The sequence below is a fragment of the Hemitrygon akajei genome, chromosome 9 (genome assembly GCF_048418815.1).
Source record: "Hemitrygon akajei chromosome 9, sHemAka1.3, whole genome shotgun sequence".
Lineage (NCBI taxonomy): Eukaryota > Metazoa > Chordata > Chondrichthyes > Myliobatiformes > Dasyatidae > Hemitrygon > Hemitrygon akajei.
The window spans coordinates 151,056,405-151,082,616 of NC_133132.1; the positions used below are offsets into that span (position 1 = coordinate 151,056,405).

The 26,212-nt window shown below is 40.7% G+C and overlaps 1 protein-coding gene across 3 annotated transcripts in view; it reads left to right on the forward strand.

Annotated features, from left to right (window-relative positions):
- The window catches only part of med23 (mediator complex subunit 23), a 115,356-nt gene that overhangs the window by 71,011 nt on the left and 18,133 nt on the right, over positions 1 to 26,212 (forward strand). For all 3 annotated transcript variants that reach the window (XM_073057264.1, XM_073057265.1, XM_073057266.1), the window contains 7 exons: positions 93 to 273; positions 1,165 to 1,335; positions 7,160 to 7,376; positions 8,266 to 8,502; positions 9,894 to 10,059; positions 10,597 to 10,669; positions 15,196 to 15,410. In XM_073057264.1, the coding sequence (XP_072913365.1) occupies positions 93 to 273; positions 1,165 to 1,335; positions 7,160 to 7,376; positions 8,266 to 8,502; positions 9,894 to 10,059; positions 10,597 to 10,669; positions 15,196 to 15,410 (1,260 nt within the window). The remainder of the gene's footprint in view (positions 1 to 92; positions 274 to 1,164; positions 1,336 to 7,159; positions 7,377 to 8,265; positions 8,503 to 9,893; positions 10,060 to 10,596; positions 10,670 to 15,195; positions 15,411 to 26,212) is intronic.

Consider the following 26,212-nt stretch of genomic DNA (forward strand, 5'->3'; position numbering starts at 1 on the left):
CATTTTTTACTCATATAAAAATATAATGTATTTGCAAGTTATGTAATTTTTCTATAATAGTGAAAGAAATCTGTATTTTTCTTTGAATGCAGAGTATTGGAGAGAATCGGAGCTAGAGCTTTGGTAGCTCATGTACGAACATTTGCAGATTTCCTCGTTTATGAATTTTCAACCTCTGCTGGAGGGCAACAGTTGAACAAATGCATTGAAATCCTCAATGATATGGTGTGGAAATACAACATTGTCACTTTGGACAGACTGATTTTGTGCTTAGTAAGTCTACTGTTAATCAGTTTTCAAGTTCAGTGGGAAAAATGAGTCATGCTACACATTTGATATTTCAGACTGAAAAAGTGTTAGTGATCACGGCATTAATTGAAAATTAAATGCATATTTTTTAATGCAATGTGTAAAACTTTAACATATTTATAGCTTTATTTGTGACCTTAGTATTCCTCACAGTAAACACTAAATATTTCTTATTGCTGACCATTGTCAATTTGAGATCTAGCTATGGCCATGCAATGATTAATAGGGATTTAAAATCTCTGATTCTGGTGTCTTCCTTTACAATATACCTGATTTTTAGATGAGCTTTTTTAGGAGATTTTGAAAATATAAAAATTCAGTAACTGAAATGTCAGTAATTCAAAAGTATTCATCCCCTTTTGCTCAGTATTTAGTTGAATCACCCCTTAGAGCTACATAAGCAAAATGAATGGTCGGTAAGGTATACTGCACCTGAAGAAAGTTAGCATTGTAGTTACAAAGAGAATGAATACTTCTTCAGCTCCAGTTTTGGTTTTTAATTTTAGTTCATTGTCACCAGGTTTTGGAATTGTTCTTTTGATTTGATATGATGAACAGCGCTTTGTAGATTAGCTCAAAAATCCCATGTCAAAATATCTTAAACTTAGAAAATGAGACAGTAAAATATGAAAATAGTTGTGGGGACTGAATACTTTTTCAAGACACTGTATGTATTAGTTCTTGTCATACTTACTTCTCCCATCCCCACAAAGATAACGAACCAGGAAAGATTGTATCTGAAGTATCTAAACTTAAATGCTTCCAGATTATGTGTGTGTGGCCTGTCTTCTATCCCCCTTCCCCACTGTATACAAGAGAATTGACTGTTGTAATGAAAATTATTTTTAAATGTAGGCTTTGCGAAGCCACGAAGGGAATGAAGCCCAAGTCTGTTACTTCATTATTCAGTTGCTGCTGTTAAAACCAAATGATTTTAGGAATAGGGTGAGTGACTTTGTGAAAGAAAACTCTCCAGAGCATTGGCTACAGAATGACTGGCATACAAAACACATGAGCTACCACAAGGTGAGTGACTTCCTTATTGATTTTTACTTTAGTTCAGATTACATATATCAGATTTAATGTAGCTCCAATGAAAAGCTTCCTTGTAGCAGCAACACAGGTGCATAGCATTCACAGGCAAAACAGAAGTTAACTGTAAATTATGCAAGTCCAATGTAGTGCAAAGTGGACATAATGTTATACTGAGGCAGTGATTAGGGTTATATAAATTGGTTCAAGAACAGGATGGTCGAAGGGAAGCAGCTGTTCTTAAACCTGTGGAACTTCAGGTTTCCCCTCCTCCTCCTACCCAATCATAGATACAAGAAATTGCCATGGCCTGGATCATGGGCATCTTCAGCAGATGTTGCCTTCTCCAAGACTTCTTCAAGGAGTGGTGCCTCAAGAAGTCTGTCATTAAGGACCCCCACCACCCAGGATATACCACCTTCTCATTGTTAGCATCAGGAAGGAAGTTCAGAAGCTTGAAGGCACACACTCTGTGATTCAGGAACAGTTTTATCCCCTCTGCCATCAAATTTCTAAATGGAAGTTGAACCCATGAACACTACCTCACTACTTTTTTTTAATTTCTGTTTTTTCACTACTTATTTTAACTTAACTATTTAATATGTATATCTTTACTGTAATTCTTTTTTTTCAATATTTATCATTTATTAAATTGTACTGCTGCCACAAGGTTAACAAACTTCACATGTGCCGGTGATACTAAACTTGATTTTGATTCTTGAGTTTTATCTGGGGTTCAGGTCCTTGTTTGTTTTTAAACTTCTAATCATCAGTATTGCAGTAATTTGGAAAGATGTCATTTTACATGCATCACCAGGTATATCAACTTTCCAAGTTTAAAAAAAAATAGCAGATATAGATGTACTTTGTACTACACGTACGTAGAATTCATCATTTCTACAGTCCCTATTGATATTCCATGTTACCTTCTCCAGAGGAACATTCAATCAAGTTAGTTGGTCATGACTTTCCCATTTTTTAAAAAAAAAGCTTTGCTGAATGTCCTTGATCATTTTGTGTCTTTTGATCATTTGCAGTCTGAAGATTTAGGTTGTCCTTTTGAAGGAAATGACTCTTGTGCTCAGGTACCCTATGGAGTTTGGAGCAGTTAAAGGCCTAATGTTGTAGAGTGTGAAATGCAATTAGCATTTCAGCATGATCTTTCATCAGGTGTAGCTCCATTTGATAATCTCTTTAATTAGGCACTTGATCTCACAGCTGTGATTATTTCTTTAATCAACCTTTGCTCCTAATGAATAAAACAAAGGGAATAACTGATTGAAGGCCAGAGTTGCCACGGAGATAAGTTGTAGTTGAAATTATCTGGTTAAAGTACAGTTAGAGAGAATTCACACAGAGGAGTATCTGAAAAGCTGCAAAATGCACAGCTCTAGTAACTGACAAGCAGATGCAACCACGTTAGTCATAGAGTCATAGAAAAGTACAGCACAGAACGGAGTGGTTGAAGGGACGAGGCAGATTTTTAAGCTTTTATCCTGACAGATATATACAAGCTTTGTACTCTCAAATTTTCACTTTTGAAGGTCTTCCACTTACCAAGCATACCTTTGCCAGAAAACAGCCTGTGGAAAGAGAAAACCTGAGCCAATAGCATGGACCAGGAGTTCCCAACCTTTTTTATCCCATGGACCAAAATGCCGTTAAGCCACTATAGACAGGATCTCCCAGTTGCCACCCACTTCAACTCTGCCTCACGTTCCCATTCGGATATGTCCATACATGGCCTTCCATACGGCCTTGATGAGACCAAACTTAGGTTGGAGGAGCAACACATCATATGCCATTTGGGTAGTCTCCAGCCCCTTGGCATGAACATTGAATTCTCCAACTTCCGGTAATTCCTTCCCCCATCCTAGTTTCACTCTGCTTCATCCTCCAGCTGCCTATCACCTCTCTCATGTTCCACCTTTTCTACTACCCATAGTGCTTTCCCCTTACATTCCTTCTTCACCTTTCCTGCCTATCCCCTCCCTGCTTCCCCTCCCCCACCCCTTGATCTTTCTCCCCTACAGGTTTTTCACCTGGCACCTACCAGTCTTTTCCTTCCCACCCTCCCCCCACCTTCTTTATAGGGCCCCTGCCCCCTCCCTCTTCAGTCCTGACGAAGGGTCTCGGCCCGAAACGTTGACTGCTCGTTTACATGGATGCTGCCCGACCTGCTGAGTTCCTCCAGCTTGTTGTATGTGTTGCCATTAAGCAAGGGGTCCATGGGAACCCCTGGCATACATAGATGGATGATATACACCAGAACTGATCAATTCCAAAACAAATAGAGAAAACTATTTACCTGAAGTTGTAGAATTTTATATCATCTCTGGAAGATAAGTTGCTCTTCCTCGAGCTGACATCGTGTTCAACACAGATTTTGTTATCAAACCTGCTGAGAAGGGTGATGCATGTCTGGCATGGACACAAGTATTTTCAGTTATGTAAAGTTTTTGGAGGGTAGGATGAATGAGACTGATCAATAGAGTATATATGAATAACCATACAGCCTAGGAACAGGCCTTTCAGCCCACTATGTCTGTTCCCAACAAACACAGTTGCAAGAAAAAGTTTGTGAACCCTTTGCATTTGCCTGGTTTTCTGCATTAATTACTCATTGTGGTCTGATCTTTATCTAAGTCACAATAATAGACAAACAAAATGCCTAAACTAATAACACACAAACAATTGTATTTCTTCTCATCAATCACTGAGTACACCATTTAAACAATCACAGTCTGGGTTCAAAAAAGTATGTGAACCTCTGGAGTAATACCATCCATAAAAGCTGTTTGGAGTCAGGTGTTCCAATCAATGAGATAAGATCGGAGGTGTAGGTTGTCGGGGTACCCTGCCCTATATATTAAAATAAAGACACCCAAAGTTAGGTTACTGGCAGGGAGCGTATGCTTTTCAAGAAAGATCTGTTTATGTGCACCATGCCTCGATCAAAACAGCTTTTGGAGGACTTCGGAAGAAAAATTGTAGAGCTGCATGAAGCTGGAAAAGGCTTCAAAAGCATTTCTAAAGACCTGAGTGTTCATCAGTCCACAGTAAGAGAAATTGTCTACAAATGGAGGAAATTCAGTACTGTTACTACTCTCCCTAGGAATGGGCATCCACCATAGATCACACCAAGAGCACAATGTGCAATGTTGAAGGAGGTGAAAAAGAACCCAGGGGTAACAGCAAAAGACCTGCAGAAAGCTCTGGAATTTGCTGAAGTCTCGTTTCATGTATCCACTATAAGAAAAACACTGGGTAAGAATGGTGTTCATGGAAGAAGCCACTGCTCTCAAAAAAAAATCCTGCACATCTCAAGTTTGCAAAAGACCACCTGGATGTTGCACAACACTTCTGAGACAATGTTCTGTAGACAGATGAGAGAGCAGTTGAACTTTTTGGCAGAAATCCACAAGGCTATGGAGGTAAAAAGGCATTGCACAGAAATACCAAAACCTTATCCCAACAGTGAAGTTTGGTGGAAGAAGCATCATGGTTTGAAGCTCTTTTGCTGCCTCGGGGCCTGGACAGCTTGCAATCATTAAAGGAACAGTGAATTCTAAATTGTATCAAAACATTTTACAGGAGAATCTCAGGGTAGCGGTCCATCACCTGAAGATTAATAGAAATTGAGTGATGCAACAAGATAATGATCTGAAACACAAGACTAAATCAACAACAGAATAGTTTAAAAAGAAAAGGTTCATGTTTTGGAATAGCCAAGTCAAAGTCCAAACCTTAGCCTAATTGAGATGCTGTGGCATGACCTGAAGAGGACTGTTCATGCAAGGTATCCCAGAAATTTTGATGAACTGAAACAGTTTTGCATGGAGGAATGGTCCTAAATTCCTCCTCGACATTATGCAAGTCTGATCAGCAGCTACAGGAAGCGTTTGGTGGAGGTTATAGCAGCTAAAGGAGGTTCAACCGGTTCACATACTTTCTCCAGTCTGGACTGTGAGTGATTAAACAATGTGTTCAATAAAGACATGTAAGGTATAATTGTGTGTTGTTAGTGTAGACAGATTGTGATTGTCTATTATCGTGACTTAGATGAAGATCAGACCACATTTTGAGTAATTAATGTAGAAAACCAGGTAAGCACAAAGGGTTCTAGTTCATTTCTTGTAACTGTATTAATCCTATGTTTCAGTACTTAGCCTGTAGAGTTCTATTCCAAGGAACTTCATGTACTGATAAAATGTTGAGAGCATGCCTTCACCTTTCATTCCAGTTTCTGACTGCCTGCTTGTCGAGAAGGAATTCCCCAAATCCTCTCTAAATCTCCTGGCACTGAAACAATTTTGCCCTCTGGATACATTTGCGTCTGCAAAAGACTGGATAATGCTCGTCTTATTAGTTAATTCAAAATATATATCATTGTTTTCAGGCTTAGAGTCACTTCTCAGGCCACCTTACCAAATGATCAATATCATTTTGTAGGCAAAGACCACCAAACTTTGTGTAATCAAACTTCCTGCATTTGCATCCAGATATCAATAACATGGATAACAAATTGTAAAGGTCCCAATCTCTATCCATTGAGTACACCACTAATCACAATCTTCCATTTGCAAAAAGCATCCCTTTATATCCTAGCCAATTTTGAAACCTATTTGCCAACTTGCTGTGGATCCATCAGCTTTATCTTTAGTACTTGGCTTCTTTGTTGTACCTTGTAATAGCCCTTACTAAAGCTCATGTAAACTACATCACCCAACCTTCATCGATGTACTTAATGCCTCAAAATTCAGTCAGTTAGGATATCCTTTTAACAGTTGTGATCATTTCCTTCCTCTCCAGGTATAGATTAACCCTGTCTCAGAAACATTTCCACCAACTTCCCTACTACTGATTTTAGACTTGCCAGCCAGTAATTACTGGGCTGACATCTGCTGCCTTTCTTGAATTTGGGTTCTCTAGTAACATGGTACCTATTCTGTGACCAGGGATGATTTAAAAATTTCTAATATAGTTCTAAATTACTTGCCTTGTCCAGCATGGCCACCTGGGATACAAATTCATCATGCCCTATATTTATGGTCACTAAGATATTTGATGCCACCTTCTATCTGATAGTAATTTGTTCTCAACTTCCACCATACAAATCTCTGAACTATACAAATAGTTGACCTTTCCAGGTGAACAAATCCTTCTCCATAATTAATCAACAAGTCTAAGGTAATAAAGACATCATTTCAGGGCATATGAGCTGAGGAAGGAGAAAGCAATGTTAAAATAGGCAATCTTAGTGGTCATGCAAATATGTGCCCCAAAGATCAGTGGGGGTGGGGGGCGGAGGGGTTGATCATAATATGACGCCTGGTTCAACTTCAAACAGACTTTGCAGAAAGTGGTTGAGTTGGTGTCTGGGTAATGCAATGCATTATCTTTGATCAGTATCTTTGATCTTCTTAATACTTAGTTGAAGAAAATTATGTTCATCCAATACTACATGTCAGATAAAAGATGGGGAGATACAGAGAGAGAGATCAGGGTGTCACCAGCAAACTTACTTTTTTTCTCTCTAAACAGACAGAAAATAACTTTTTTCTCACACACAGCTATTTTTTTTCTACTTTGCATTTTAGCAAGTTAAAGTCTCTTACTTGTAGCAGGCTGCCACTCTCCCAGATGATGTCCCTAGTTGGGCTGCCATACTCACAATTTTTTATTATAAAGGTTATTGTTAATTGATTAAAAGCATAAAATTGAAAGTGTAAAATGTTTACAGTGAATATTTAGAAGTCAGTTTTTATTTACAGCACCTGAACATTTGCTATTGATAGTTGCTTGTTTTCTCTTTCAGAAATATCCTGAGAAGCTGTATTTTGAAGGCTTAGCTGAACAGGTGAATCCTCCTGTGCAGATTCAGCCTCAATATCTGCCCATTTATTTTGGAAACGTCTGCCTTCGATTTTTGCCTGTATTTGATATTGTAATACACAGATTCTTAGAATTACTTCCAGTTTCAAAGTCTTTGGAAACACTTCTTGATCATTTAGGAGGCCTGTACAAGTTTCATGGTAAGTTCTGAGCACCTCAGTATAATAATTAGCTCTGGCTCCTTGATTAATCCACAAATTAAGTAGATTTTTTTTATTATTTATAATTTAAGATCTTCAGGTTAATCTATTTTCATCATTTTCTTTATGTGATCTTGAACTGGCATTACCATTTCTTACCTGAAAATTAGTTATGCATGTATAATATGCATGTAACAGATATAAAATACTGGAGGAACTCAGCAGGCCAAGTAGCATCTTTGGAAAAGATTGTAAACAGTTGACATTTCAGGCCAAGACCCTACATCAGGACTCAATCATCAACTCCAGCATTTTGTGTGTGTGTTGCTTGGATTTCCAGCATCTGCAGATTTTCTCTTGTTCATATGGTGCATGGTGTCATTTAATATAGATTCTGCAGACTGGAAAGCCAACCCTAATGGAAATTTGTCAACTTGCTTGTCAGTCAAATGTAGTGCATTTATCATGAAGCCTCAGAAATTTTGCCTGTCTTGGATAGATGAGAGGAGTGTCAAATATTGTATAACAGAGCATCCCCAAGTTACATTCTTCATGGGGTTTAGATGAGGGAAAGGAAAGGCTTTGGACAGAACTGAAATTGCTGTTAATGTGAGCTTTTAGGGCATTAGAGAGTCTGTAAAGAAAAACTTTTATAAGTATGTTTGGGTCTTACATAGGCTAGAAAAGCTCTGAAGTTTACTGCTTTCTAGATCATAACTCATTGCATTAAAATATAATGTACTGGGTGAGCAATTGACCCTGGTGTCTGTTATATTCCTGTTTGTGAAGAGAATTTATATTTTAATATTAAAAGATGTGCCCAAATTTGTATACAAAGCTGATTAGTTCTACATAGGTTTAAGAATAATCATTTTTGCTTTTGTTGTAGACCGACCTGTGACGTATTTGTACAACACTCTTCATTACTATGAGAGACATCTGAGAGACCGTACAAATCTTAAACGCAAACTTGTTCATGCAGTTATTGGTTCCCTAAAAGATAACCGTCCACAGGGCTGGTGTTTAAGTGAAACCTATTTGAAATCTGCTATGAATGCACGTGAGGATAATCCATGGGTTCCTGATGACACGTACTACTGCAAATTGATTGGTCGATTAGTGGAGAGTATCCTTCTGTGCTACCTATTTTTACATGCAAAAAGTGATCAGCGCCAAAAGCTGTGGGCATTTAATGTTAATCTCATAGGAATATATATAAATCAAAAATAGTGTCTTTACAGAAAAACATTGCAAGAGGTTTTTGTTATCCTGAAGATTAAAGAGTTATTGTGGTCTTCACCTAAAAATATAAGAGCCACTAGATTTCTTTAATACTTCCAGAATTTATTAAAATTCTACATGTAGAAGGAGCATATGATGTTATAATAGAAATTAATCGTTCCAGCTGATTGAAGGATTTTATTTGTAGCATATAATGTGATCCATCTGATTGAGTCAGAAGGTACTGGATTTGCGAAAAATGCCGACTTCTTTCTCACTCTTGAATAACAAAGTCCTGAAGCAAATTGCAGCATTTAAGTTTGTGGCCTCCCTAAATTGTGCAAAGGATTTGAAATTACTAGTATTTACAAGGGTAATTATCAGAAGCTCCCTGCAGAATAACTGGCAAAACCCAGATGTTTTGTAATTGTGACACAACTTCATTGATGTGAATGGAAAATACAGAACTTGGGCCCTGTTCTTCCCATATCTATGCTAAGCTGGCAGAGATGTAGGGTCCAGTCACCGGTCCCTTGGTGAAGAAATAATGAGAAGTAAGTGACAATACTTAGTCACACCTGGTATATTGTTAAAGTCCTATTTCCAGAATGTGCTGACAGGAAATAAGATTTTTAAATATCTCTGATATACATAGACATTTATAGGAAATTTAGAGGAAAATTAAATTTAAAAAAAAAGTGAGCTTTTATTTCCTGAGCTTCAGGTAGGAATTCTCATAAAATGAAGGGAGTTTCAAGTCCTGCATGAGGTCTTGCTGATAGAAAATAACTGATGCAAATTCCTCAGCCTAATATAGTATCTGTTGCTCAGCTCATTTCAGACAGGGTGCCTCAATGCCACCTGAATCCAAGGATACTTAACTATGAACAGCCAAACACTGGGCATTCTGCATAAAACTGCCAGAAATCTTCAATACAGTTCTTGGTTTACTTTCCTGAGGCTCCATTGATGATAATTAAGACTTAGCAAGGACCAAAGAATAAGAAGCTAGCATAGTCCATTCAGACTCTTGTGCCAGCACTGCCGTTCAGTAAGATGTGGCTAAGCTTTTACTTCAGCATGACCTTCCTGCATTAACCCCTCGATCCCTTAATTCTCTTAAAATCTATTGAACCATTTATTTTACTCCTTTTTGTTTAGAATTTGTTTGCTGTTTTGAGTTATATCAAATACTGTTCAATATGGCAATATGGGTTGCTTAATCTGCATTTTGTTTTGTCATCTCCATGTGAAGGTCCTTGTGTTCAGTAACATTTCCCTTAATTAGTCCTTCAGCTATGGCAGGAAAATCACCTGGTCCATTTCCGAACTGTGACTGGAGATTCAATGAATTTCCTAACCCAGCAGCACACGCCCTCCATGTTACATGTGTGGAACTTATGGCATTATCTGTATCAGGGAAGGAAGTTGGAAATGCACTTCTAAACGTTGTTCTTAAGAGGTAGCTGTTTCCAGAAATTGTTTTTAATTCAGTATTTGCAAGGATAAACCAAAAAGAATGGCTAACTTATGAAATGATCAATTGCATTTTATATAATGTAAGGAAAGGTCTTGCTGAAAAGTTTGTGAATTCTGTGTGCATGTGTTTTCAAGATTCCTGGTACCATTTGCAAAGTTAGTGCAATGATGTAGGTAATGAGCACATTTTTTAAACTTCAAGTGTTTGAGGTTGTGTAATCTTTAATGTTGTAACATTATTTATATCTAAATCTATTGTATAAATCACAAACAAACTTTCACAGTCTATTATATCAGATTGAGGCAAGGCTCACTCACAGGAAATTGGTTCAGCACTGAATGTGCTTTACAATGTCAAAATGGATCTCAGTACAAAACCTGATTTCGCATGAAATTGACAGAGTAAATTCATTATTTACTCTTTAAAAATTCAAATATCTAGTGTAATTAGTTCAAGAAAGTGGACAGATATTTTAGAGGTATTTGCTCCTACACTGATAATTTTTCTTTTTTTTTCCAGTCAACCTTTGGTACCAAGAGAAAATATTACAGCTTGGATGAATGCAATTGGACTTGTAATTACTGCATTACCTGTAAGTCTAAAAGCTTTTACATTATTCTGGGGCCACAGCAATAGACGATGAAGCCAGTAGGTTTTTGTATTTTAGGCATGTATTAACAGGAATTCTTCCAACCAGAAGAATTCTTTTTAATGTAGGACTTGGTAATCACTGAGAGAAACAGCTGTTTTTTTTTTGAAAACCCATTAGCTTTCAAGTGACTGACTCTGGCTTATGTTCAATTCAGATATGCCAAGTAAAAGATTCCTGCCAGATTTTTAAGTTCCCCACCAGCACAGATGCTTGTGTTTAGGTAAAGCAGTTTGCTGTGCGTAACGTCAACTTCAGTTATAGATTAATATTAGGAAAGTGCTAAACAGAATACATCACATAATTAGTAGTGTAAAATAACCGTATTCTAAAATGGGGAGCAAACATTATTAAGTGGGAAGTGAAGCCTGTAGCCAAGCTAGAAAAATTCTGCTGGGTAACTGCTCTAGCCTGAGATACTTTGCTTTGTTAATGATCTAAAATAAAACAGCTAATATGGTAATTCGTGAAAAGGGCTTGCTGTGACAAAGTTTTGGCAACAGTGGTATATTAGTAAGCTGAACAATGTTTTTTAGATTTTATGACATGTCTGGTTATACTGTATACTCACTGGAATTTTAAGGCTAAAACTGAAATACTTAATGGTTCAGATTCCTGTTTAGTCCAGATTTAGAAATCTTAATCAGCTTTGAAAGCTTTCTGCTTGCACAGAGTTAATTTTGCATATGAAATATGGTTTTGAGATGTGTTAACAGATTTGGGAGTGAGGCATATGGAGATCTGGCAATTATCTTCTTCAGTAGTGGAACCAATTGGCCTGTTTCTGGTCCTATATAGTGTTATTATGTGAGGGTGTTTCTACGATCATGCAATTCAATCTGTTCTAAACAATAACTGCTGAACTGTTACCAATTTGCTTCTTTTGTTAAAACATCAAGAAATCGATGTTTCAGATCACGTCCAAGATATCCTGCAGGGGGAGAGAGAACAGCCAGAGGTCATGGTACATATTGGTACCAATGACATAGGTAGGAAAAGGGAACAGGTCCTGAAAAAAGATTATGGGGAGTTAGGAAGGAAGTTGAGAAGCAGGACCTCAAGGTAGTAATCTTGGGATTACTGCCTGTGCCACACGACAGTGAATAGAATGAGTGATAGAATGAGGTGGAGGATAAATGCATGACTGAGGGATTGGAGCAGGGGGCAGGGATTCAGATTTCTGGATCATTGGGACCTCTTTTGGGCTAGGTGTGACCTGTACAAAAAGGACAGGTTGCACTTGAGTCCCAGGGCACCAATACCCTGGCGGGGAGGTTTGCTAAGGCTACTGGGGAGAGTTTAAACTAGAATTGTTGGGAGGTGGGAACGGAACTGAAGAGACTGGGGAAGAGGCGGTTGGCTCACAAATAGAGAAAGTTTGGAGACAGAGCGAGAAGGAGGATAGGCAGGTGATAGAGAAGGGATGCGCTCAGATGGACGGTTTGAGATGTGTCTATTTTAATGCAAGGAGTATTGTGAACAAAGTGGATGAGCTTAGAGCGTGGATCATGATGTACTTGGGGCTATGATGCGGTGGCTTGGATGGCTCAGGGACAGGAATAGTTATTTCAAGTGCTGGGTTTTAGATGTTTCAGAAAGGACAGGGAGGGAGGCAAAAGAGATGGGGGCGTGGCACTGTGATCAGAGAAAGTGTCACTGCTGCAGAAAAGGTGGACGTCATAGAGGGATTGTCTACGGAGTCTGTGTCGGTGAAGGTTAGGAACAGGAAGGGGATCAATAACTTTACTGGGTGTTTTTTATAAGCTGCCCAATAGTAACAGGTATATGGAGGAGCAGATAGGGAAACAGATCCTGGGAAGGTGTAATAATAACAGAGTTGTCGTGATGGGAGATTTTAATTTTCCAAATATCGATTGGCTTCTCCCTAGAGCAAGGGGTTTAGATGGGGTGAAGTTTGTTAGGTGTGTTCAGGAAGGTTTCTTGACACAATATGTAGATACGCCTACAAGAGGAGAGACTATACTTGATTTGGTATTTGGAAATGAACTTGGTCAGGTGTCAGATTTCTCAGTGGGAGAGCATTTTGGAGACAGTGATCATAATTCTATCTCCTTTACAATAGCATTGGAGAGAGATAGGAACAGACAAGTTAGAAGAGCGTTTAATTGAAGTAAGGGGAATTATGAGGATATCAGGCAGGAAATTGGAGGCTTAAATTGGTAACAGATGTTCTCAGGGAAAAGTACGGAAGAAATGTGGCAAACGTTCAGGAGATATTTGTGTGGAGTTCTGCATAGGTACATTCCAATGAGACAGGGAAGTTATGGTAGGGTACAGGAACCATGGTGTACAAAGGCTGTAATAAATCTAGTCAAGAAAAGAAAAGCTTACAAAAGGTTCAGAGAGCTAGGTAATGTTAGAGATCTAGAAGATTATAAGGCTAACAGGAAGGAGCTTAAAAAGGAAATTAAGAGAGCCAGAAGGGGCCATGAGAAGGCCTTGGTGGGCAGGATTAAGGAAAACCCCAAGGCATTCTACATGTATGTGAAGAGCAAGAGGATAAGACGTGAAAGAATAGGACCTATCAAGTGTGACAGTGGGAAAGTGTGTATGGAACCGAAGGAAATAGCAGAAGTACTTAATGAATACATTACTAAAGTATTCACTGTGGGAAAGGATCATGGTGATAGTACTGCTGACTTGCAGCAGACTGAAAAGCTTCAGCATGTAGATATTAAGAAAGAGGATGTGCTGGAGCTTTTGGAAAGCATCAATTTGGATAAGTCGCCAGGACCAGATGAGATGTACCCCAGGCTACTGTGGGAGGCGAGGTAGGAGATTGCTGAGCCTCTGGTGGTGATCTTTGAATCATCAATGGGGATGGGAGAGGTTCCAGAGGATTGGAGGGTTGCGGATGTTACTCCTTTATTCAAGAAAGGGAGTAGAGATAGCCCAGGAAATTATAGACCAGTGAGTCTTACTTCAGTGGTTGGTAAGTTGATGGAGAAGATCCTGAGAGGCAGGGTTTATGAACATTTGGAGAGGTATAATATGATTAGGAATAGTCAGTATGGCTTTGTCAAGGGCAGGTCGTGCCTTACAAGCCTGAGTGAATTTTTTGAAGATGCTCTCTCTTCATTGATGAAGCAAGAGCAGTAGATGTAGTGTATATGGATTTCAGCAAGGCATTTGATAAGGTACCCCATGCAAGTCTTATTGAGAAAGTAAGGAGGCATAGGATGCAATGGGACCTTGCTTTGTGGATCCAGAACTGGCTTGCCTACAGAAGGCAAAGAGTGGTTGTAGACAGGTCATATTCTGCATGGAGGTCAGTAACCAGTGGTGTGCCTCAGAGATCTGTACTGGGACCCCCTACTCTTCGTGATTTTTATAAATAACCTGGATGAGGAAGTGCAGGGATGGGTTAGTAAATTTGCTGATGACACAAAGGTTGGAGGTGTTGTGGATAGTGTGGAGGGCTGTCAGAGGTTACAGCAGGACATTGATAGGATGCAAAACTGGACTGAGAAGTGGCAGATGGAGTTCAACCCAGATAAGTGTGAAGTGGTTCATTTTGGTAGGTCAAATATGATGGCAGGATATAGTATTAATGGTAAGACTCTTGGCAGTGTGGAGGATCAGAGGGATCTTGGGATCCGAGTCCATAGGACGTTCAAAGCAGCTGCGCAGGTTGACTCTGTGGTTAAGAAGGCATGCAGTGTATTGGCCTTAATTAATCATGGAATTAAATTTAGGAGCCGAGAGGTAATGTTGCAGCTATATAGGACCCTGGTCAGACCCCACTTGGAGTACTGTGCTCAGTTCTGGTTGCCTCACTACAGGAAGGATGTGGAAGCCATAGAAAGGGTGCAGAGGAGATTTACAAGGATGTTGCCTGGATTGGGGAGCGTGCCTTACGAAAACAGATTGAGTGAACTTGGCCTTTTCTCCTTAGAGCAATGGAGGATGAGAGGTGACCCGATGGAGGTATATAAGATGATGAGAGGCATTGATTGTGTGGATAGTCAGAGGCTTTTTCCCAGTGCTGAAATGGTTGCCACGAGAGGACACGTTTAAGGTGGTGGGGAGTAGGTACAGAGGAGATGTCAGTCAGGGGCAAGTTTTTTATGCAGAGAATGGTGAGTGCGTGGAATGGGCTGCCGTCAATGGTGGTGGAGGCAGATATGATAGGGTCTTTTAAGAGACTTTTGGATAGGTACATGGAGCTTAGAAAAATAGGGGGCTATGGGTAAGCCTAGTAATTTCTAAGGTAGGGACATGTTTGGCACAACTTTATGGGCCGAAGGGCCTGTATTGTGCTGTAGGTTTTCTATGTTTTCTGAATCTTAGATGCCCAGTGGGAACATAAACCAGACAAATAAGGAATTCTTAGAATGGAGAATGGGAAGATATGTTGTTATGGATTATTGAAAAATAGAATTTGAAAATGCATTCAAATAAAGATATATTTCTGTACAGAGTAATTTTTAAAAATTTTATGTTTTAAGGAGCCCTACTGGATAGTATTGAATGATCGCATTGTGAGTGTTATCAACAGTGCTACACTGACCTCGGATACAGAATGGGTTGGCTATCCATTCCAACTCTTTGATTTCACAGCTTGCCATCAGTCTTATTGCGAGATGTACTGCAGCTATGTTCTAGCCTTGGCCCATGCTGTATGGCACCATTCAAGTATTGGACAGCTTTCTCTTATCCCCAAGTATGTACTAGAGTTCTACGTATCTATCTCTTCTGAAATGTTCTCTCTGGGTGTGCGTTGCTGTTTTACTTTTAAAATGTGGTGGGCTTGCTCGTGGTCATTCTAGCTTTGTAATACTACAGAAGGAGCAAGTCTTTATAGCTCAGTTGGTAGCACTTTTGATTTTGAGTCAGCAGGGTGTGTTGAGCATTGTCAAGAAAGGGGGCCATCTTTCCCTTACATCTTCATTAAGCATTAACAAAAAAAAATTATCGGATCATTTAGCAATTTGGTTGTGGAACCTTGACGTGTACATCCTAAATTTCACTTCAAAATATTTAACTGAGCATTCAGAGGTTGTGAAGGATGATTATTATCCAAATCAGAGTCCAAATCAAAAAGAAAGTTCCCCATTCCCCTGCTTTCGCACTGTTCCACCATGAGAATTTTATCTGTTCTGCCTTGTCTCAGCTCATTCTATATGGACTTCAGCAAGGCCTTTGACAAAGTTCCACATGGAAGGTTAGTTAAGAAGGTTCAGTCGTTAGGTATTAATGCTGGAGTAATAAAATGGATTCAACAGTGGCCAGATGGGAGATGCCAGAGAGTAGTGGTGGATAATTGTTTATCGGGATGGAGGCCGGTGACTAGCGGGGTGCCTCAGGGATCTGTTTTGGGCCCAATGTTGTTTGTAATATACATAAATGATCTGGATGATGGGGTGGTAAATTGGATTAGTAAGTATGCTGATGATACTAAGGTAGGAGGTGTTGTGGATAATGAGGTGGGTTTTCAAAGCTTGCAGGGAGATTTATGCCGGTTAGAAGAATGGGCTGAACGTTGGCAGATGGAGTTTAATGCTGAGAAGTGTGAGGTTCTACATTTTGGCAGGAATAATCCAAATAGAACATACAGGGTAAATGGTAGGGCATTGAGGAATGCAGTGGAACAGAGAGATCTAGGAATAACAGTGCATAGTTCCCTGAAGGTGGAGTCTCATGTAGATAGGGTGGTGAAGAAGGCTTTTGGAATGCTGGCCTTTATAAATCAGAGCATTGAGTACAGAAGTTGGGATGTAATGTTAAAATTGTACAAGGCATTGGTAAGGCCAAATTTGGAATATTGTGTACAGTTCTGGTCACCGAATTATAGGAAAGATATCAATAAATTAGAGAGAGTGCAGAGACGATTTACTAGGATGTTACCTGGGTTTCAGCACTTAAGTTACAGAGAAAGGTTGAACAAGTTAGGTCTCTATTCATTGGAGCGTAGAAGGTTGAGGGGGGATTTGATCGAGTTATTTAAAATGTTGAGAGGGATAGATAGAGTTGACGTGAATAGGCTGTTTCCATTGAGAGTAGGGGAGATTCAAACGAGAGGACATGATTTGAGAGTTAGGGGGCAAAAGTTTAAGGGAAACACGAGGGGGTATTTTTTTACTCAGAGAGTGATAGCTGTGTGGAATGAGCTTCCTGTAGAAGTAGTAGAGGCCAGTTCAGTTGTGTCATTTAAGGTAAAATTGGATAGGTATATGGACAGGAAAGGAGTGGAGGGTTATGGGCTGAGTGCGGGTAGGTGGGACTAGGTGAGATTAAGAGTTCGGCACGGACTAGGAGGGCCGGAATGACCTGTTTCCGTGCTGTGATTGTTATATGGTTATATATGGTTATTCTGGTTTCTGCTCCTGTTCCTTTAAGACTTGCTCCAACTGCTTTATTTCTTTTTGTTCCTATAATTATCTGCCTCAAATATTGCTGCAGTCTTGGCCATTTCTCAATAGTACAGTTATCAATATGTAGCATTTGAAATAACATCTAAAGTATGAAATTAGAATCATGTAACCAGTACAGCAAAAAGGGCAATTCAGTCCATTATGCCTCTGCTAGCTGTCTACCAAACTAAAAATGACGAGTTAAAGTCACAGAGAATCATAAGACAAGAACGAAAAACATGCAAATAAGGGACATACACAAAATGCTGGAGGAGCTCAGCAGGCCAGGCAGCATCTATCAACATCGATTGTACTTTTCTCCATAGATGCTGCCTGGCCTGCTGAGTTCCTCCAACATTTTGTGTGCATCACTCGGATTTCCAGCATCTGCAGATTTTCTCTTGTTTGCACATAAGGGAATTGGTACTTATTTGTGGCTCCATCGTTACAAATTCAGTTAAGTAGGGTTAGATAAAGATGTAAATTGGGTAAAAAAAAAGGAAATAGTTGAGCAAATAAAGGAGAAGCAGTAGGTAGACACACTGAGAGGAGGGGATAATGGAGTAGGAGAAGTAAATTCAATGATCCTAGATTTTACTGTTTCCTTCTCTGTGGTATTGACCACTTTCCTATTCAGTCTGATAATACTGAAGCTAAAAGGAAGCTTTTGATGAAATGCAAATTTTCCTCCTCCAATACTTTCCAAAGACTTGCCCCACTCATCACTTTTGATAAAAGTTCTTCTGAAATAGAGGAACTTTATTAAAAGTTAATACAATGCATCTTGTCATGATTTCTGAGCTGCGGTCAGTTGTCTTCTCTGACAGAAGTTACTCAAACTCCTCGGTTCAAGTGTGAAATTAACCAGGCAATTCACACATGACAAATGTTGTATAACAGTTGCAGCCAAATTAAGTGAATTGCGTTCCATGCTGTTTGTTTCCATGTGTTGATTTGATTTTTTTTAAAGGAATAAATAACGTTTCATTTGCACCTTCAAACTATGTACTACTTTTACAGTATTATTGTAACAGATTAGCTGCTGCCCAACTGAGATCATATCATCACGCAGACCTATCCAGAATTTTGTGTTTAAAATTTGCTGTGGATCTAAAATCTGTCTGCTTGCGCATCTAATTAAAATTACTATAGTGACTCGTATATTTTACTAGACACTGATTTTTTCCTGAATACCAGATTGACCAGAGAATGAGAAAGTATTCACAGAATGATCGGTAGCAAATGGGGTGAAATAATAAAAACTTGCATGTTTGAAAGAGGTAGAGACAGGGAAACCTATGTATATCATAACTTCTCATTTCAATCCAGAGGACATAGAACATAGAATAATACAGCACATTACAGGCCTTTCAACCCACAATGTTGTGCCGACCCTTAAACCCTGCCTCCCATATAACCCCCCACCTTAAATTCCTCCATATACCTGTCTAGTAGTCTCTTAAACTTCACTAGTGTATCTGCCTCCACCACTGACTCAGGCAGTGCATTCCATGCATCAACCGCTCTCTGAGTGAAAAACTTTCCTCTAATATCCCCCTTGAACTTCCCTCCCCTTACCTTAAAGCCATGTCCTCTTGTACTGAGCAGTAGTGCCCTGGGGAAGAGGCGCTGGCTATGCACTCTGTCTATTCCTCTTAATATCTTGTACACCTCTATCATGTCTTCTCTCATCCTCCTCCTCTCCAAAGAGTAAAGCCCTAGCTCCCTTAATCTCTGATCATAATCCATACTCTCTAAACCAGGCAGCATCCTGGTAAATCTCCTCTGTTACAAACCCTGTAACTGGGTCACTTACCAGCAAAGATAGAGTGGTCCGTTGAAGTCTGATGGTACTATTTTTAACAGTATTTATTAGTAAAAATACACAAAAATGATATCAATACAAATATACAGATAATATACGTCATCAATACTAAATCTAAAAGTGCGGGTATAATAATAATCAATAAGAAATAAGCTCTATCGTTGTCTAGGGGATAATGTATTGTCCGATGGAAATATAAAAGTCACTCAGTTCATGCAGGCTGCAGCCTTTGGTTGGAGAGAGAGAGAGAGATTTTGGAGAAAACTTGCCGATTCCTTTTATGATTTCGATCCATCGGAGTCTCGTTGGTGTGGCCGTTCACTTGTGGCCTCTCCTTTAGCTAAGCCGTTCTTCCGTGGTGAGCCCACCAACCCAGGCAAGGGAGGACGCACACGGGCCCCACCGGCTTTTGCTATAAAACGCTGTCACTAGATTTCCAGCGTTTCTCCTGGTGCGTCTGAAGGGGTTGTTCCCCAGACCCTCTTTTATCCTTACTCACGGGGTCTCAGATGTCAATCAGGTTGGGATGATGCAATCCCTCAACCAGCCCACTCTGGTCATCCCCTGAGGGCTTCAATGAATAGTACAGTACTCAATACACAATTCCGTCTCCAAGAGACAATGCCTGTTATCAGTGGCTTTGTTTCGCTGAGGCCAGGACACATTCCAAACCTTGTGGATTCTCTGTCATTTCCTGGGTCCCAGACCCGAATTAATAGCAATCTTGCGATTCTCAAAAAGGAGGGGGCAACTTTGTACCCTTCGGCCCCTCAGAGTTGTGGCACATTCGTAACACCCCCTTCCTTCAAAGATTTTTATCATCGGTAAAAATGAATTAATACAGAGTCTTACAGGATTTCAGAATTTAACACAATACAAAAGAGGTTTTTTTTACTACAGAGTAATACAGTTATACATTCAATTCAGCATCTAAACAGTTAGCGATTACATTTTCACTTCCTTTAATATCTTAACATCTTGTTCCTTAATAAATTCTTGTAGCATCAGACTCCAATTTAATAACCACCTATTTTTATTCCTTTTCTTCAGCAAACAAAAATTAAAGAGTTGTGATCTTAGCTTACGTGTATACTACAAAAGTTCATGCAAATACTAATCTTTATGTTACTTTCAAACTTAACAGTCAATCTTCCATGGGGGTTGTCTTTATTATTCACATGCTTTGTCGAAATCCCTTAAAACCGGATCCTGTTAGTTAACATGGCATCCCGTCAACCCTCGCCCCTTTTCCAGTTAACTCCTACGTGGTTAACTTCTATACTGGTGTGGAATAGGCCTTTGCATGCTCCTTTCATTGGAGTTATTTTATCAACAATGTGTTCCAAACTTAGACCATTTTCCAAATTTCCACACAATTCTTTAATTTTAAGCAAGTTGTTAGCATGAGTTTTCAGTTTAAACTCTGCAAGCGATCTCCCTTTGTCCAAACAGCATTTCAAATTCGGCCTCTTCACAGCACACTCTTGAATAACAATAGCGTGTGGGGCACCTTTACATTCCAAATCAACCTGTAATTGACTCGCAGGCACCGTGTTACCAAGCCATTGTCCCTGTAGCCTGGTTGCTGCTTCTGACATCAATCCAGACTTTAAATTTTCTTCATTCAATTTAGGAACTACACTTTTCCCTTTTCCTTCAATAATAATTATCTCCTCACTAACTTTTAACACACCCCCAGCACAAACAACTGGGAATTCTCACTTCCCAATATTACCAAGGTTAACCCTTTCTTCACTGAACCAAGTCCATCTGACCCACAAGGACTGCATTCCTTTTCCACTGAATCAAATACCTCAGATTTTTTCTGAGCTCCATTACTAGGTTCAGTACCACGTGCATCCACATCTTGAACACACTCAAACTGGACATCTGCCTCTTTCAATACCCGTACCCTTTTCAAATTCTAAATTCCCCTGATCCTCCCAGTTACTCTCTGGGCAACTCCCTTCCGGAGTAAACTCAACCCTGCGGGCTGAAACAACCTCATCTGCCAACCCAACAGACTTCTTCAAGGTAATGGCATCCTTTTCATCTAGGACTGCCCTCATTTCATTATGGGGAACATCTTTAGAATCTTCAACTTCTTCAAACAGTTCTGCCAAACCAGACATCATCCATGCCCAACCCTGGACCTTTTAACAGCCTTATCTGTTTCTCATCTTTACTCCGTGCCTCTATAAATTTCCTCCTGGCTAAGGGCAGGTGTACCTCCTTACTCTCTTTCACTTCCCTATTCTCCGTTTTACCACCCTCTAACTCCTCTTGGTACAGGGTCGGTAAAAACGTCTCGGGCGATACTGGCTGGATTTAAACAGGTCGCGTTCTCAGCTGCCTTTCTCGACATGCTGCAAGTGGTCGCGCATGTGGGATAGATCTTGGAATCTAGGGGCGGGTCCTCAACACTTACAGGCTGGCTCATCAGCTCCGTGGCCGACCAAACGTCATCACCAGCTAAATAGTTACCCAGAAGGAGGTCTACGTCAGTTCTCGGGAATTCTGATCGCACCCCTATTTCAACTGGTCCAGATACCAGCTCATAATTTATATTGATCCTATGCAAGGGCACCACTTCTGTCCCTTCTCCTATGCCTCTCAAAGCTACCTCTCCAGTCTTGCGACCAAAACCTAGTATCTTACTGTGAATCAATGACAGCTCAGCTCCCATGTCTCTCCAGATCCGCACTGGAACTGGTGTGTCTCCCTCTTTCACAGACACAGTTCCTTCTGAAATACATTTCTCAGACCCTTCTCGTATTCTGTCTACCTGGGGCTGTCTCGTCGATTTACTGATCACCACAATACATCCTGTAGGGACTGCTGCTTTCCCTTTTCCTGTCTCCTTCCTCAGAGCAAGACACTTAAATCAATATGACCCACTTGTCCACAATTAAAACAGGTCAAGCCAGGACCTCTCCTGCCGTCTTGACTTTCCTCCTCAATTTTACCGCTAGCTCCCGGCTGAATCTCTGCCTCAGCTGGCGGGCTTTCTCTACCGTTCCCACGGTCTCTCTGGTAACTTTTATTCGAGGAAAACTTTGTCTTGTGGGTTAGGGCATATTCATCTGCAAACCTAGCAAATTCGGAGATGGACTTATTTGGCTTCTCATTCAAATACATCCGGATATCATCCGAAACACAACCTTTAAATTCCTCAATCAGAATTAACTCCCTGAGATGTGTCGTGGTTTTTCGTGCCTTACAAATGACCAGGAGACGCAGAAGATTCTTCAAGAAGGGTTAAACTTTAATTTGCAAATCAAAGCTGAGACAGTCATTGAGCTAGTTGCTGATTGCCCACCGATCCTCGGACACAGCAGCTTTTAAAGCAATCTCTAGTTGCATTTTACACGTGCTGCACGTACATTGTGCATAGCAAATAATAAACTCAGAACTGAGCAATGTTCTAATCTACATTTCTTTAGTTCTTTAGCTACCTCTCATTAACACACCATTGTCTTCTACATTCCCAAGATTTCATTCTACTAAATTGAGTAAATTGAGTACATGCATAGAAAATAATAAACTCAGAACTGAGCAATGTTCTAATCTACATCTCTTAGCTACCTTTCTTTAACACACCATTGTCATCTTAAGACTGCAGTCTCCTACCAAATTGGGTACATGCATAGCGAATAGGAAACTCAGAACTGAGCAATGTTCTAATCTACACTTCTTTAGCTCTTTAGTTACCTCTACATTCCTAAGATTTCATTCTACTAAATTGAGTACATGCATAGCAAATAACTGACTTCATAGTTAAAGTTTATACTTTTATACTCCAATATATCCCCCCTTTGAGACCCAGAGGGTCTCACACAGAGAAAGAAGACGAAGAGTCTGCGCACAAAAGCCCCAATAAACTCAAGCACTTATTCCCAAATCTCGGGTTAAACTATAATTTTCTGCGCCAAGACCTCAAAGTATTCTCTCCCTGTTACCCTGGGCTGCTGAGCCAAAAACCTGTCCCTATGTATCTGAGACAGGGAAAAAGACTCAGAAGCCCTTACAATCTACTCCCACACTGTCGTCTCCTGTTCATCCTGCAGGTGTTGTAGGCTGTAACGATACATGTTCGGTGTTCCTTTCTCCACTAAGCTTGCTTCAGTAATTGCCGTGAGCATCGGAAATTGTTTAGTTGCAGCACGCACTACAAGAGATTTGAGACAAGGAAGAAAACAGCACAGCAGAAGCGCACAGCTCAACAATATAATACTAACAGTTATTGCTATTTTAGTCAGCCATGCTATAATACTAACAGTTATTGCTATTTTAGTCAGCCATGCTCCCCATCCTCCGAGTCTACTTTCTAACCAATCAAAGAACTGATGTCCGAACCCTGCATTCTGTTTGACCTCCGTCCGCAGATTCTTTAACTTATTCATTGCTCTGGTGAAAGACCCTTCTGGGCTAGTATTGTTCGGTATGAAAGTGCAGCATTGTTCTCCAAACATTACACACACACCCCCTTTCTCTGCCAAAAGCCAATCCAGTACCTGTCTGTTTTGCCACACCACCCTGCTAGTTGCATCCAGCTGTTGCCCTAAGGCCTCCAGTGCATCATCGGTGTAGTTGATGAATCTCTGCTGATTATAGTATATATAGTTTATCCATTCAACATTTTTGCTCACCCCTATCACAGGTATGATAGCTTCCCAGCCTGCAGCAATTTCATTTCGTGCCTTGAATTCGTTAGGTATACCTCTTGGCTGCCCTATACTGTCAATCCGGATTGTCGGATCCGGGTCATATTTTCTCTTCTGCCGTAGCAGAGTCCGCTGCTCAGGGAAGTTAGCATTGGACTGTACTTCAGGGGACATTATAACTTCCTGAAGCAGCATGACACGCGTACATGTTCCTGCCCACCTGAGGGGGAGCGTAGATCTCAGACCTCCTTCCTGCCCACACAGCCACCAAGTGTCTGCTAATGGGATAGTCTGAGACTCCATTGCACCCTCAGGAGGAGGGGAACCCGTCAAGTGTCTTTTACCTGGGGTTACATCCCATGTCTGAGTGCAGTTGCCTCGGAAATGGCCAACTGGGTGAGTGCCCACCCGCATGAAACATTCATAATGCAGATGGTCCTGCATTATAAGCTGTTGCAGTGTAGGTGTCTGGCTTCTTTTGTTTATAGCCCATGGTCTGCTGTAATTGCATGCAGAGGCAAGCTTGTTTTGGTCAAACTGCGAGGACGCCTGATATAGCATACACCAATATGGGCACATTGGTGCATTGTTCATACAGTTTTGATAGCAGGAATCTGCTTTAACGCAAATCCTCATGACACAAGCCCTACCCGGACCTGGACACTGTCGTTCGCATTGTTCTCTGTGCTCTCTTCGCCACCGCGTGCAAGTGGAGGAGTTATAAGGCATGGGAACTACATGCTGAGTGAGGCTTTCCCTTGAGCACAGATAACAATTTTGTCTCTTCATCATTCCTGCCGTGTAAGCTGCCCATTGATACCACTGATTAGTATGTGTCTTTAACCATGGCGAGGAGGTAAGTGTTGTGCTCCTCTTACTTCTTTTCTGCAGGTTACCAGTCCCATTCCATATCTGCCCCACTAATGGTACCCAAGTCTGCACTACTAGAGTATGTGGGTGCTTTGTCCCCGGGGGAACAACTGGTCGTTCCCAGCTCATCCCCATTATCTGGAGAAGCCCTATTATCCACCACCACATCCTGAGGGTCTTGAGGCCCATCCTCAGAATCAAAAATTTCCCTTACTAATTGATCAAACTCCTGCGGTGCAGTGTCAGCTTCTTGTTCCCCCTGTCTGTCTCCTGCTAATTGCTCTTCCGCATCACTTACCTCGGACACTTCACCTGATTGCCCTTGCAGGACTGCCCTCGTGCAATGGTTCAGGTGGTACCAGGTGGAGAATCCTTCTACCTGAACTGCAGTGGGTGATGCCTTAGTCACCGTAAAGGGTCCCTCCTTTCTTGGCTCGTTCCACTTTCTCCGAAAAACTCGCAGGTAAACCTGTCTCCTGGTTTAATCCGTCCTTCCCCTTGTACGGTCTCCGGCTCTTTCTGTTTTTCCTGGGCATAAATAAACCTATGTATCATAGTTAGCTGCTGCATGTATTGTTTCAATTCTATTTCCAATTGTTCCAAGCTAGGTACCTTATATGGCCCTCTCCACTGGGGCACTGGCATGGGCCTCCCAGTGAGCATCTCATGCGGTATCAGGCATGTTATCCGATTAGTTTGCATGCGGTAACTCATCAATGCTAACGGTAAAGCATCGACCCAATTAAGTTTAGTATCTGCACAAATTTTGTTTAGTTTGGCTTTCAGGGTTCCATTAATTCTCTCTACCATGCCCTGCGACTGAGGGTGGTATACACATCCAAACCTTTGCTTTATCCTCAGCGCCTGTAGTACCAGTTTGACCACTTTCTGGATAAAAGCTGAACCGTTGTCTGAACTAATTTCTGTAGGTATTCCAAACCTTGGGATCACTTCATTTGTCAGAAATTTTACCACTGTCTTTGCCCCTTGATCTCTTGAAGGTACCGCCTCCACCCATCTGCTAAATCGATCAATTACTACCAGCATGTATCTTTTCCCTCTCACTGTCTTTATCATGTCTACGTAATCGATCACTAAATGTTTAAATGGTCCTTCAGGTACGGGAATGTGACCTATTGGGGTTGTAATTCCCTTCCGAACATTATTTTGTGCGCATACCTCGCACTGTGATAAGACAAAGTCCACTGAAGCCTGTAAATAAGGTGACCAAAAACCATCCTTCTTTATTTTCCTTATCACTTCCCCCCTTGCACAATGGTCCATCCCATGCGCTTCTGAAATCAGAATCGTCAGTAGAGGGGTGGGCGCTCCCAACAAACCGTCTTCCGTGCTCCACAAGCCTTCCGGGTTCTGCTTGGCCCCCCTTTTTCTCCACATTGTCTGTTCTGCCAAAGTTGCCTTACCTTGTATTTCAATTAGGTCCTCTACGTCAGGTTCTGGAGTTAGGCTTACCTGGGGGGCAATGACAGCTGACGTACATCCAGACGCTTTTCTAGCTGCCTCGTCTGCAGCTTGATTTCCCTTTGTTATTACATCGTTTCCCTTTTTATGTGCCTGGCATTTTACTATAGCCAATGCTTTATGTTTCATTATGGCTTTTATTAAGTCTAGAATTTGTTGACAACGTTGTATGGGATCTCCGCTACTCTTTTTAAAACCTCTCTGCTTCCACACTGCCCCGAACAAATGGCATACTCCGTGAGCATATGCTGAAGCAGTATAGATGTCTACT